The sequence below is a fragment of the Dermatophagoides farinae genome, chromosome 1 (genome assembly GCF_024713945.1).
Source record: "Dermatophagoides farinae isolate YC_2012a chromosome 1, ASM2471394v1, whole genome shotgun sequence".
NCBI lineage: Eukaryota > Metazoa > Arthropoda > Arachnida > Sarcoptiformes > Pyroglyphidae > Dermatophagoides > Dermatophagoides farinae.
The window spans coordinates 5,884,550-5,899,330 of record NC_134677.1 but is presented as its reverse complement, the minus strand read 5'-3'; the positions used below and the strand labels follow the sequence as shown (position 1 = coordinate 5,899,330).

Here is a 14,781-nt window from a genome sequence, read left to right as displayed (position 1 = left end):
AGCGAGTTTTGCATACACTTGAAAATATGTTTATTTTTTTGCATGTATTGCACAGCAGCATTGACAACATCACTCCTTTTTATATTTATTTTTTTTCTATTTGGTTTGATTCTGATGTTTTGATTTTTGTTGTTAAGTTTTTTTTTATTGTCATCATCATTTTTTATACGACTAGGATGGATAAATTCAATCGTAGCATTAAATCACCTGTAAAAATTATCGATAATAGTGCCGATTTTATCGAAAGACCATACTTACCCGATTGTTGGAATGATGATAAAAGAATGGATGTTTTATTTCATCCATTTCGAATTCGTGAAATTAATCCTGAAGGCTGGGATTTGAAAATGAACTTTTGGATTAATTTGATCAACAAATGGTGCCTTTTCGATCGTAAAGTTGTGTTCACAATTGATGAAATTCGTCAAAATTTTAATCGTGATGAAAGATTACCACATTTAGACTGCATAAAGCTAGTGGTCTCACATATGAAACGACAAAATAAAATCCTATTTAAAGACGATATTGTCAATCAAAAAAAATGTTCAGAATCAAATAGAACAAGTTTATTAGCTAATTGGGCCCTGAACTCATTGATCATGAAACCAATTACCTTTGGTTGGAATTGGTTATCAACAAAAGATGATGATGGTCACTCCAACGATGATAAAATTTTGTCTATTCATCAAGATTATCGTCTTATCAATGTCGAAACTATTCAAATCATTTCGGAAAGCATAGAATCTTATATCAAAAACATTGAAACTACTTGCATGAGTTATTCAAAATTTATAAATATGGTCAACAAAAATGTATTTGATGAAAAAAAATTGGATGAATTTTCTATGAATATGGTGCTAATTTATCTTGAATCGCAAAATAAAATCAAAATATATGAAGATGCAGGCTTTAAAATTATCAAATTTACAAATAATATCCAGACCAAAGATGCAGATATAACTCTGGCCAAACTTGAAATGGTTAAAGAAATTTTGGAAAAAGAGGCAAGCAATATGGAAAAAAGAATGAAAACGCTTAATGATGAAGTGCATGTATCCATCACAAATGGTAATAAAGAAAAAGCTTTATTATTACTAAAACGGAAAAAACGTTTGGAAAATCGTGTGAAAGAAAAAGATTTACAAATCGACAATATTGAAATTTTATGTTCACAATTACTGGAAACTGGTTCACATCAATTGATGATAAAAACTTTCCAGATGGCCAACGATGTACTGAAAAAGAATTCAGCCAAAATAGAAGATGTAGAAAACGTTATGTCCCAAATGGATGATATTCTCAATAATCAATCAATGATAAACGAAGAATTGAATCGACCTATACAAGAATCTACTCAATTAGAGTTGGAAGCCGAACTAGAATTGGAAGAAATTCTAAAAGAAATAGATGATGTTGAGAAATCAGGAGAAAAATTAACAAATGCTAATCGTAGCGAACAAACTAGCGATTTGATTGAACAATTGAGCCAATTATCCGTGATCAATGATGATGATAAAGATTCGATAAAAACAAAATCAAGCAACAAAAACCCTGTAGTTTTATTATCTGAATAATTGTGATTCTTATTTTTGATTTTGAAAACCAACTGTTGTTGTCTATATATTGTTTTTGTTTGTGAAAACCTTTTCTTTTTTAATTTTAATAAGCTAAAAATTAAATAAAAATAAAAAAAATATTTACAAATTCTACGCCCTATACTTTATGAACGATCCTTTTTACCCTGACATTTATATATTTGTACTGTTCACAGGCAGCTTAGCTTAATTTGTGTGTGTGTGTGTAAACGAAATGAGTAAATATATTTTTGTATATATATTGTTGAACATCTGAATTTTTGTCCCGTTTTATTAATAGCCGCCGATTCTGTATGTAGAAAAAGTATAAATGCATCGCATATCATTGGTTTTTAATAAATTTTTCCTAAAGTGATTTTTTAAACATTTAAAAATGATGAGAAATTTTCAATTAAAATTAGTATAATTTGAATAGTATTGAGAAAAATGTCAACCGTGTTGATATCAACACATCTTTATGAAAAAAGGCCTTTGAAAAAACCGAGATTAGGCCCACCGGATGTTTATCCACAGGATCCAAAACAAAAAGAGGTAATTCTATTTGAAAAAAATTCTATTAATAAGAATCTTCATTTGTCTGAATATTAATAGGATGAATTAACACAACAATTCGTTAAACAAGGCTATAGCAATCGAACATTGCAAGATGAACACGAATATGGAACAGAAAGAAATGCAAATATTAATACGAGTAGGTTTGGTGAATATTTCAGCGCCATTTTAGCCAAAAAGCACGAATTAAATACGTTCAGCGATACGAGTAAAAAGAAACATGTAGTTAACAAAGATAGTGCATTATATGTTACAGCCAAAACAAAACCTTATGTTGAAGGTTGGTTCAAAGATTTGGCTTCCAATACAAAATCATTAGCACATCTTTCGAAAAAAGTTCCATTTTTCAATAAAAAAGAAGAAATTTTTGTTTGGCTATATGAATATTCGGTACCGATGATCAAAGCACAATGGTTCCTGAAAGTTTCGAATGCTCATCAGATGGCAATTTCCGAATCGAATAACAAGTCGAAAAAACGAAATCAAATGCCTGATCCATCCCAGGAATGGACTGCCAGTTTATGTAAAACACTTAAAGAAAATTATATGAAGATTATGGAATCTACAAATCCAAATATGAATAATGCTGGAAGTACATTTTCATCGATGAACAATTCTTTGAATTCACCACCAATAAAAATCAAAGAACTTTTAAATCAATGGGAATATTATACACGATTAGCTCGTTCACTATACGAAGAAGGTCTATTAGATCGACATGATTTCCTTTTTTGGCTATTGGAATTATTTGAAAAGATCAAATCAATAGATGATCCGTTGTTGACATTGATTGCTCCAATGTTGGTTCAATATGTTAATGAATTTATTCATTCAGAATTTCTGTCCCGTCATCTTGCATTCCATTGTGCCAAAAAGATTAGCCAATTAGTGGCTCATGTATCAAGTGAATCCAGTGTGGATACGGATAAAGAAAATGTAAACGACCATAAAGATCCTGATAAAATTAGCTCTTCGAATTTCAATACAAATTCCAAATCGTCATTAAATGAATCAACCGACAGTGTGATGTTGATCTCATGTTTCAAAGATATAATCGCTTGTTCAAAATTTCAGGAACTTTTACTCGCTTTATCTTGTGTTATACAAGTCATAACCATTGAATGTCCTACTGCATTAGTATGGCATAATTTCGACAGTTCATCATTCCTTGATAATTCGAATTCGGTCAGTAAAACAGCTTTGCTACATGGTTCTCCTTTAGATTATCTTCCATGTGAACCATCGAATTTGCCAATCCAATCGACAGAAAATGTTAAGCATTTGCGTGAAAGAATTAGAAGTTCAGAAAATTTAATTCGTCATCGTAGTGCAAATTCAGAAAAAAGGTGGTTCTTCAGAACGTTCGAAGCTGTTTCCTCTCCGGATTCCGTTGGTAATGTTGTCAATCGTTTGCTCGACGTTTTAGATTCAATCGATAAACATTCATTTGACAAAGTAACCTCCTCTAACCCGTTGGATTCACTTTACAATATAATCTTCAATACTACAATTCATTTCGATGGTGATAATTCTTATGGCTCACACAACGAACGTAATCGTGTCAATTCAACGGCAAACAAATCAATACAAGAAATTATTGCTGAAGATGTTGCTGTTGTGAAACTGCTTTGTGAATGGGCTGTTACAACTAAACGATTGGGTGAATATCGTTCCAGAATAGTGGCAAAATTGCTCGAAAGAAGACAAAATGAGATACTACAGGAAAAGGATAATTTCAATAATGAAGTTGAAAATGCCGAAATCAACAAAAATCATGTTGATTCTGATAACAAAGAATTAACCAATGGATGGAATAATAATGAAAATAAATCAACATCAATTATTAATAACGATAACATTCCTTTGTATCAAAATGTCCTGTTCGAATTTCTCGATCAATATGCACCAGTGGCTGAAGATAAAACATTAGGAATATATTTTTCCACCAACGCATTTCCCAACAATAATTGTTCGTCTGATAACAAACAAGCTTTTCATAATTTGGTTTTGTTATTTGCCGAACTAATTCGCCATGATGTATTCTCGCATGATGTTTATATGCGAACATTGATATCGCGAGGTCATTTTGTTAATCCACCAAACATTTCATTAATTCCTTCATCAAATTCGAACCATCCAATCAAAAATACGAATGAAGATTCGCTGACAGGATTATTACCACCAAACATGGAAACGGTTTCAAATGGTGGATTGATGAATCCACTTCATAAAAGTACATCATCATCTTCACTGCCAATGTTTGATCCATTATCAAACAATTCAAATCTTAATAGCAATGAACAATTAGTTTCGAACATGTTTTCAATCAATGAAGATGAAGATAAATTGGATGAAGATCTAGATAAAATTCTACAGAATATTAAAGCCGGACAACAAAGTAAAGATGATCAAAATGATATACTACTTCCTGATGCAATGGAATCTGATAAAGAAGATGAAACTAATGGTCCAAATTCGGTGAACACTAATTCAACATCATTATCTGATCTTACCAATAACAATAAAAATCAATTATCCGAACAAATCAATGCCACATCAAGACATTTACTGTATACATTGCATTTCCCTTTACCTCAAGAAGAATCATTTATGCATGAATGTAATCAACGACATATACTTTTATATGGCGTCAGTAAAACAAAAGATGAAGCTCGACATATCGTAAAAAAAGTCACAAAAGAAATTCAAAAATTATTCAATCGAAAAAGTTCATTAGACATCAATGACAATGGCAAAGTAAAAAAACATGTTATCAAAGAAGGATTCAATTTTGAAAATGCTATTGCAAAATTTCAAAATCTATCCATTTTCGATCAACATGTTGTTACAAATACATGTGCCAGCACAGTATTGGAAATGTTAAATGGTGTTGTCGTTGGCAGCGCCAATCACTTGCCATTGATCGAATCGATTGCATTTCTTTTCGATCTCATGGAAATAGCATTAAATGTTAATGGTTTAGTGGAATTTATTGTCCAGATGCTTCGAGAATTGGTTGAAGTCGAAAGTGTTTTGAAGCAAAAATGTCCATTACTCGCTCGGCCATATTGTACATCGATTGGATTATACATTGTTGGCGTACTTAATCGTTATCATAATTATGTAGTTGCATCCACCGAAGATATCTATCAAATATTTGATGGATTATGGAAATTAGTTCGTAATGTTAGTACACCTAATGATTGTTCATCAGCCGAACGTTGTATTTTCTTCTATATTGATGATCTATATTCGTCTTGTGCTTATGTATTGAAGAAATATCAAGATATAATCAGTCCAATTTCACAAAAAATCAAAACCATGATTGCTATCCGTGATGATAACACAAAAGGATCGTTAAACCATCCTTGTGTCATGATGCAATATTTGAAGAATCCAAGAGAAAAAGTTGATTCAATTCATATTCGGCAATTGAATGAAAATGCATCAGATCGATATTCATTAGTGTTCAATGCCATTCGGTGTATAACCGAAGCAAATGATATGGATTATCTGAACGAATTGTCTGTACTTTGTGCCGAATTAACTGCTTCATGTTGGCTACTATCGAATGAATGGTTCGACGCTATTCAAGCTTTATGCAATCCAAAATGTATGAATGATTACATATCGTTACTTACACAAATCAACATTGGTGATCGTAGTATCTATGACAATCTTGCTGTTTTCGTTTCAATTCTGGTGGCACGTCGATGTTTCAGTCTCGTAGATTTGATTTATCGTGTTTTTATTGGCTCACTTCTGATACCAACGGTCGAAAGTGGAGAAGAAACTGAACGAAAAGCTAGACTTTGTTGTCATCTCATACTTTATTTATTCAAATATTATAATTCACCATTAGCTGCTTCAAATTCAGCCATGAATTCTTCGTTTGCATCATCATCACGTTACTCATTGACTAGCCCTGGTCCACTTGGCCTTTCAACAGTAGCACCCACCTTAGGTTCAGGTCAAAAATCTCCATTCAATATCAAATATGCTTGCGATCGTTATCTTCTTGGTGGAGCACTAAATTCATTACAACTTGAATTGATTCTTACACTTTTGAAAGCTATCATGAGACTTGGTAAGTTGATCTATATTTCTAAATAGTTTTTAATCAATGTTTTTTTTGTTATTGGCTTATATCAGGGACTCAAGAGAAAAAAGGTTGCGAGAAAAATTTTAAATCTGATAAATCAGATTTTGATTCGTTTTACAAACCTATGAACAATGAAGATGAATTCAGCGATAGAACCTATTTAAGTCAGATAGCTAAATCCAAAATAGATTCAACAGAAAAACCATCGCTTTCTGATTTTGCCAAATACGTATTACGTCAGGTTTGTCTGCAGGATTGGGTACATGATCGATGTCTACGTGGTTTCATGATTCAACCAAATTCAGTAAAAAAATTATTTGACAAAAAAATCTCATATGAAGATTCTCAATGTTTGCTCAATATGATATGTTATCACAAACAAATCATGCCACCTCCAGTGAATATTAATGAAAAAATTGATTCAAAACAAATAATTCATATATTTCAAAATCTTGACGAATGGTCGTTACGAATCTCATGGTTACAGTTGCATTTAATATATGAAAATCTTGCCATCAATTCACTATCGCCACAAAGTAATTATGAATGGTTAGATACGTTAGCGCCAGCCATAATGGATTACTTTCAGCAATCATGTCTAATGGAACCTGTTTTGAATAGCAAAAATCTAACCATTTTCACATCGAATAGTTCCAACATGAAGAATAATATGTTGACTTTTGGTAATAATAATAATAATAATAATTCCAATGAACGAATATGGCTATTAAAACCATTAATTTCGAAGCTGCCACTTCAAAGTAAAATTCTACGTTTTGCTGCCAATATGTTCGATTCATCGAATTGGATTCTATATTCTCAAAATCAATCTGGTTCAATGAGCTCAAAAAGCAAATTTGGATTTCAAGGATTCAAAAATTCAAATAATCTTGCCGGAATTACATTGAACAATCAGAATCCAACAACAACACTGTTGTCATATCAGCCTTTCGTGTCTTTATTACTGAAATGTTTGAATTCAAAAGAAGATCATAAAGAACTCATTCTAAAATCAATGCATTCACAATTGTTACAATGCATTAATGAGAAATTAAGTGATGATGTTCGATCGAAAAGTTTCATTCAAGAAGGACTCCAACTTCGGCTTAGTTTAGTTGGCGCAATATTCGAAACAATCAAATCATCAACATCATTGACCAATGATTGGGTAGTTTTATTAGCACAATTGATCAGCTATACTATTGTTGATCCACATATTAATTATGTGAATTTTTCCACTGTATTGGATATGCTTACATCGTTGATGCATTATTCACATGCATCAAATGTTTTACCAGAACAACGTGAAGAAACAAAAAAACTAAATCAAAATTTGATTAAAAAATTGAAAAAAGAGCTCAATGTTGAAAGAATCGGACTAGGAGTTCGAATGGCTAAACAATTATTACCATTGGTTAAACATCAAGCTGAAGTGATAGCATGTGAAGCTATGGGTTCTTTGGTCGATACCAAAGGAAACAAAATAGCCGGATTCGATTCTATTGATAAGAAACAAGGCTTTCAAGCAGCTGAAAAACAGAAGCTTTCACCATGGGATCTGATTGAAGGCGTTAAAAATTATGTTCCATTAAGTTGGACATGGTTTGGAGCCATAAAAATGGAACGTAAACCTTTACGAATGGAAGAGAATTTCTGTCTTCTTGCTCGCCATGATCATGATATATGTAAGCCGATTTCATTTGATATGTTTTTTGTTTTTTAAAAAGATTCTAATTTTATTTCATTATTTTAGACCCTGCTTCTTCATTCTATATAGAATCACCACCTGTACCACCTGAAGATGAACCACCACAATTGCAAACACAACCACAAGTATCATCACAACCGATCATGTCTCAGAATCCATTGCCACCACCACAACTTGGCTACAATCAAGCTCATCCGGTAATAGCGCCAAACGGATCTAATATATCTTCTGTTGGTCAAGCAACTGGACCAGCACCTCCGCCGGCTCTTATGAACAATATACCACCACAGTCTCATTCTTTTAATCCTTCACATCAAAGCACAATGCATCATCAACTTCATCAAGGACCGCCACATTCTAATCAAGGACCGCCTAGTAATATGGGCCCTGGTGGTTTCCAGTATCACATGAATCCGATTGCAATGAGCTCGAATAACATACTTCATGGTGCAATACAAGGTCCTACCGGTCCCAATGGTACAACTTTACCACCGAATGTAATGCATTCATCTCCAATCGTACAACAAGTTCCTACACAACAGCCTCCTCATATGATGAACAGTAGCAGCAATGAACCAACTTCGCATATGAATCCACAAAATCATCCTATGATGATGGCATCATTGAATAATTCATCAATGATGCCTATGCAAATGGACATGATGGATACACCACCATCAGGTCAGCCAAATCTTGGCCGTTCTATGCCTGGTCCTGGAACGATTCCCGGTTTGAGACCATCAATGACTCCAGGTAACATGCCAATGCCACCGATGCCGACTGTAAATACTAGAGCACAAGCGCCTAAAAAACCTAAAGCTACTCGAAAACGACGAAATGCAAAAAATCAACAAGCAGTCAATATTGCCCCAATGCCAAATCAGCCCACTCCTCCTGTACGAATGTCGAATTCTTTCGATAACTATAACTCTAATCAAGTCAATTCTAATCAGAATGCCGCCACCAATTGGAACTATCAAAATCAAAATTCACAACAATCTAACATGAATTCCAACAATCAATCATTCTATCATCAATCAGGATCAGGCCCTGGCCCTAATCAAACAGGATCTTCAATGATGATTCCACAGCAGGCGCCTAATCAGCGATTTCAGGGACAAGTGATCCAACCAAAAGAACGATTACGTGCAATGCTCCATCATCGACATCCGAATCCTAATCAATTCAATATGAATCAAAATGAACCATCAGTGACAAATGTAGTCAATTCCGGTCCAATGATGAATAATCAACAACCAACTGGCCAAATGTTTTCATCTCGTCATCAGATGCCATCGATGATGCAAAAAACTCAAATCAGATCACAAGGACCTCAACCCCAAAATAATCAATCGATGACCAATCAAAATAATATGTTCCAACAACAGCAACAACAACAGCCACCACCACCACCAACTCAACAACAATTAAATCAAATTAATCCTGCTCCTATGCATCACCATATGCAACAATCATCAAATTTTAGACCACCACCTTCTGTCCAGAACGTACAATTCAATAACAATATGCAATCAATGGATAGTTCAATGTCAATATCAGCCAATCAAAATTACCAGCAGCCAACATCAAATTCACAGCAACAAAATATGATGATGAGACCACAAATGGCAATGAATTCACAACAACAGAATCAAGGACAATTCATGCAACAAAGGTTAGTAATAATGTTTCTGGAAAGAATGTTTATAAATTTTTAATTATAATTTGATATGTAGATCTCAATTTACCAACTTTGGAGGACATCAAGTTCCACCACAAGCTCAACAACAAACACAACAGCCACAACCACCTCCTCAACAACAGCAAATGATGAATAATTGGCAAGGTAATCAAATGGGACAAAATCATCCAAGGGCACCAATGACTCAGCTTCAACGGCAACTTTCGACACCAAATCCAGGACAGCTTCAAGGCTCATACCCATATTGATTTGTTTTTAACTGAATTTAATTACAAATGACCATTTATCTAATTTTTATCAATTATTTTGTATAATTTTGATCATATATTGTATCTTTCTTCTAATCATTTTAAATAAATTAATAATATAATTAGGATGTATGTTATCCAAGTCAATGGCAAAAAACATGAATTTTGTTATAATTCAAAAGCAAATGAAAAAGTGATGTTGGTGATTTTGGGCGTTCATATGAATTTTAAGCTTCCGAAGAATCTGAAGTGCTACGTAATACTGTTGCAGCATTGAAATTGTCATTATTAGCGGCCACTGTTGTGAAAACTGTAGTTCCTACCGAGCTTTCCATACCTGGTGCCGTTTCACATGTAGTAGCTGATATCGAATTGACTTTTTTAATATCATTAAAATCCAGACCAGCTATTGGAACAATAAGATTTTCGATGGACATAAGATCATATTTGATGGAAAACACAGAGAAACGTTTGCATAAGAATGATTCGTTTTCAAAATCATCATAGATGGCTTTATGATGATAATAAGCATGAGAAAATATCCGATACACTCGACGACAAACGCTTCCCAATTTGGCAACCGACGCTTCCTTTATGGTAACTCGTGATGGAAAATATTTGTTTGAATTGAGTAATGCAGCAGCACCGTCCAATGTATGACGGGTATAATCAATAGCTGGACATTCTTTTGGAGCTTTATGGGCAGCACAAAGAAAAATCCATTGTTCAGTAGCTGTCATTTGGGAACAACTTTCCTGGTTACATTCGGCTTGTAATTTTACAGTCAATTTGTTCAATTCTAGACAGAATTGTCTCATATGTTCATATTTCCAAGTGCCCAAATCTTGTCCCTTAGGTGGGCTGAGAATTTCTTCAATATTCGATGGATCTTTTCGGATCTTTTGTTGAATATATTGTTGTACGGCTATCGTCGAATCCATTTCATCAAATGGTTCTTCAGGCCAATTGTTAAATTCTTCATTTTTACACCCTTTAGGATTTCTTCGTACAATTTTTTCCGTTGATACCGTCATATTTTTGTCCAGATGAATGCTTCAATTCAGATGTTTTAGATAGATATTTAATTTAACTATAAATTGATACAATAAAATTTATTGCCGATGAACATCAACTCAAAACGTACTTTATGGATAACACATACATATCAATGGGTTTGCCGCAATAAAAGCAGCCCATCGATTGTTGTCATATTATTGTTTTGGTTTGTTTGACAAATTTTTTTTTCATTCGAATCACTTAAATTCTACAAATACATTGAATTTCTTTTATGAAATTCTTGTGAAAAAAAATTTTATAAATCTATTTATCAAATAATAACCATGTCTGCATGTTTTGAAAATTGTCTTGGACGTTTACAAGAGGATGAGAATCGTAATAAGATAACCAGCATTGTTGCTGGATCATTTGTAAGTTTAATTAAAAATTCTTATTCAAAAAATATTATTATTATTATTGAATAGTTTGCCATCGGTTGGTGGATTATCATTGACATTTCCTCGCGATATTATTATCCTGATTTCAATAATGCATACCATATTTGTGGAGTACTGGCCACCATTTCTTTATTGATGTAAATTACAAAAAAAAGATTTTTCTAATGAAAAAATTTCTAAAAACATTGAATATTTTTTCTTTAAAGGATTAACTCAGTCTCTTCAAGCCGCATTGAAATGTATTCATATGGTGTGACTGATTATACCGTTCATATTTGGCTGTTTGTTGGTTTTGTTCTTGGATTTGGCAGTCTAATCGCTTCATTGTGGATCTTATTTGGAGCCTATGTTGTGACTGGTGTCAACATATTGCCAGGACTAGGAATCTTCTTTCAGAATTTATTCATATTTTTAGGGTAATAATTTTATTTTTAATTCATTTTATAAAAACTTCATTTTAAATTCGTAGGTCAATTATTTTTAAATTTGGTCGAAAATATGACGATTATTAACCGTAAACACTTGTGAAAATCTAAATTATGGAAAAAACATTAAAATTGTACTTGTCACTGAAGAAGAAAATTTCTTTGTTGTTATTTCTAATTAAGATCTGTGTGGCTATTTAAAAAAATTACTAATTTTTCTTTTTGAAAAAAATATATGAATTAATAAATATCGATCATTTTTTTCTTCACAAACATCATATAATCGATTTCAAAAATGACCCAAAAACTAGGCATGCTCGATAACCTTTGGCCATTTTTTTTTTACTGTTTGACTTACTCAATTCGGTCAAACAGTATAGATATAGGATTGAATACAATGAACAAAAAATCGTGTCCTATTATAAGTTGTAAACATTTTTCATTGTTTTGAAGTGGTTTTTCCACTCGCTTTGCGATGCATTGCCCAAAATGCTATTTGATTTGAGCATAATAAGAGAGTTGAACTTGAACGAACAATTCAGACTTATGCACAGTTATGTTATTTATACAGTTAATCACATGAATGAGTTGAAATATTTTGTTTTGACCATTTTATATGTTTGTTTAATGTTTAATGTCCAAATATTGTGATCAATCATCATTAATTTTATTTCTGATTTTTCAGCTTTCAAATCGATATCGTTATAATATTTATCGGGACATTATGATCATCACTTAAAGATCTATATTAATGTGGATGGATGGATATTCAATCAAATCAACAGCAACAACGATCATCGGTGGCTACAAGGAATCCTTGTTCATTGAGCGATGCTTTACATCATGTGGATCGAAATTTGGTTTATGATCCAGTAACGAAAAAATTATGTCTTAAAAATTGTAATGAAAATCCATCCAATGGTACAACCAAAATACATACGAATAGTTGCTCAACAGCGAAAACATTCTATCATGATGATCTCAAAGATAATGATGAAAAATGTGCCAACTATATGATCAAAGATAATGTGGAAGATCATCAGAGTGAAATAGATTCAATGATTAATATGGCCAAACATCTTAACCTATATGATGTAAACATATATGGCGAATATAAACATGATATCACTAATGGAACCAATGTTTGCGTTAAAAGACCACAAAATCTTCCACCAAAAAGTAAAGATGAAGAACGAAAACACCGCGAACAATTTCTAGAGATATTACTACATGCTCAAACAAAAGATTTACAACGAAAAAAATTACGAAAAGACTTTGTGAAAAGAAAGGCTCAACAAGAAGATGAAATCCAAAAAGCAATCAAAATTTGGACTGAAGAAATATTGCCTTGTTGGCATCAATCACTCATTACTAAACGTGTACAAAATCTATGGTGGAATGGCATTCCTTCATCGATTCGGCCAAAAGTTTGGAATCTGGTTATTGGTAACGATTTGCACATAACTGAACAATTATTCCATATTTGTCTAAGTCGATCGAGAGAAAAAATTTGGGTACGGCAATTTATTTCAAGAAAATGTTCCAATCCTTTATCACCGATGACTTCATGTAATCATAAAACACATAGACGATCCGCTTCGCATTCGTCCGAAGTTTCTTCCTGTCCATCATCATCTGATCAGAGTATTATCACCGATAAAGCCAAAGATAGCGATGATGATGATGGTGAAAATATTGCCTTTTTAATCAAATTGGATGTTTTACGAACATTTCCACAATTGGGTCTTTTTCAGGAAACGGGTCCATATCACAAATCTTTGTGTGACGTTCTATCTGCTTATGTTGTTTATCGGCCAGATATTGGATACTGTCAAGGAATGTCATTTTTAGCTGCAATGTTATTATTGAATTCACAATCTACATTCTCAGCGTTTACTTCTTTAGCAAATCTTCTTAACAATGAACTTTTAATGGTATTCTATGGTCTCAATCAAAATAAGATGCGTATCATCTACTCATATTACGATCGACAATTTCATTCGTTATTACCAGATTTAGCAAGTCATTTCGTCAACATTGGGTTGACAACAGATTTGTTTTTTATGTATCAGGTCTATACATTATTTGCCCGGTCATTGTCGTTAGATTGTGTGAGCCGTGTATGGGACATATTTTTGCGAGATGGTAATGAATTCATATTTCGAGCTTCCCTAGGATTATTGTCCATGTTCAAGAATGAACTTATCAAACTAGAATTCATTGATTCGGCTCGATTTCTTTCCAATTTACCCGAAGATATGGATATGGAAAAATATTTCGAAATTATTGCCTCAATCAAATTGGTGCCACCAAAATTGTCTACATTGTTAGCTACCGACGTAATTAATCAGACAATCATAATAACTAATGATTCAAATACTGCTAAATCCCGTTACTCTTTATTTGTGAACAAAATTTGGCGATTTTGAATAATTGATTTTTATTTTTTACCATTTTAAAAAAAAAAGAAATTCAATTCATTTTGCATCACTCATCATCATTAAAATTAATATTACTTTTATCACAAATAAAATAATGATGACATTGTGAAAATGAGGCATTTTTTCACATTTGTCCAAAAAAACGAGTCCATTTTGCTTATTTTCATCATTTTTTTTCATTATAAAATTAATAAAATTTATGTGAAAGTCCTAAACCAGAATGACTATTGTATCTTTCAGTTATGTATGTGTGTGTGTGTGTGTGTGTGTGTTTGGCGCGTTCAAAATATTTATTATCATTATTGAATGTTGTAGGTAGTATTCATACATTCAATCTATGCATCTACAATTCATCATCATCATCATCATTATTGGTGAATGGAATTGAAAAGTCATCGAAGTAAATCATCATTTTTTTTTTACTTGTAATTTTTCTTTCGATGGTTTGTCGTTATGGTTGGTCTACAATCACATAAAATTTCATTTGACAACAACAACATAGTATACAAACAATCATAGAATCAAGTAAAAGTAAATGCAATATATTTCCATTG

General features: G+C 32.6%; 5 protein-coding genes across 5 annotated transcripts; 4 read left to right on the top strand and 1 right to left on the bottom strand.

Moving 5' to 3' along the window:
* Positions 1 to 48: 48 nt before the first annotated feature.
* LOC124492036 (charged multivesicular body protein 7) lies at positions 49 to 1,704 on the top strand. The gene has a single exon (XM_047054799.2). The coding sequence runs from the start codon at positions 177 to 179 to the stop codon at positions 1,572 to 1,574; it is 1,398 nt and encodes a 465-aa protein (XP_046910755.1). The 5' UTR covers positions 49 to 176; the 3' UTR covers positions 1,575 to 1,704.
* Positions 1,705 to 1,798: 94 nt separating this feature from the next.
* LOC124492031 (mediator of RNA polymerase II transcription subunit 12-like protein) lies at positions 1,799 to 11,025 on the top strand. Its single transcript, XM_047054794.2, has 5 exons — positions 1,799 to 2,126; positions 2,187 to 6,234; positions 6,300 to 7,934; positions 8,003 to 9,632; positions 9,694 to 11,025. Exons 1-5 carry the CDS (start codon positions 2,022 to 2,024, stop codon positions 9,905 to 9,907), a joined length of 7,632 nt encoding a protein of 2,543 aa, XP_046910750.2. The 5' UTR covers positions 1,799 to 2,021; the 3' UTR covers positions 9,908 to 11,025.
* Positions 9,908 to 10,941, bottom strand: Mob4 (MOB kinase activator 4). Its single transcript, XM_047054805.2, has one exon. It carries the CDS (start codon positions 10,939 to 10,941, stop codon positions 10,135 to 10,137), a length of 807 nt encoding a protein of 268 aa, XP_046910761.2. The 3' UTR covers positions 9,908 to 10,134.
* Positions 11,026 to 11,093: 68 nt separating the features above from the next.
* Positions 11,094 to 12,059, top strand: LOC124492042 (transmembrane protein 50A). The gene is made up of 4 exons (XM_047054807.2): positions 11,094 to 11,334; positions 11,389 to 11,498; positions 11,568 to 11,777; positions 11,831 to 12,059. The coding sequence occupies exons 1-4, from the start codon at positions 11,248 to 11,250 to the stop codon at positions 11,871 to 11,873; spliced, it is 450 nt and encodes a 149-aa protein (XP_046910763.1). The 5' UTR covers positions 11,094 to 11,247; the 3' UTR covers positions 11,874 to 12,059.
* A 139-nt stretch (positions 12,060 to 12,198) lies between these two features.
* Positions 12,199 to 14,442, top strand: LOC124492034 (TBC1 domain family member 14). The gene is made up of 2 exons (XM_075734040.1): positions 12,199 to 13,816; positions 13,859 to 14,442. Exons 1-2 carry the CDS (start codon positions 12,548 to 12,550, stop codon positions 14,213 to 14,215), a joined length of 1,626 nt encoding a protein of 541 aa, XP_075590155.1. The 5' UTR covers positions 12,199 to 12,547; the 3' UTR covers positions 14,216 to 14,442.
* The last annotated feature ends 339 nt before the right edge of the window (positions 14,443 to 14,781 follow it).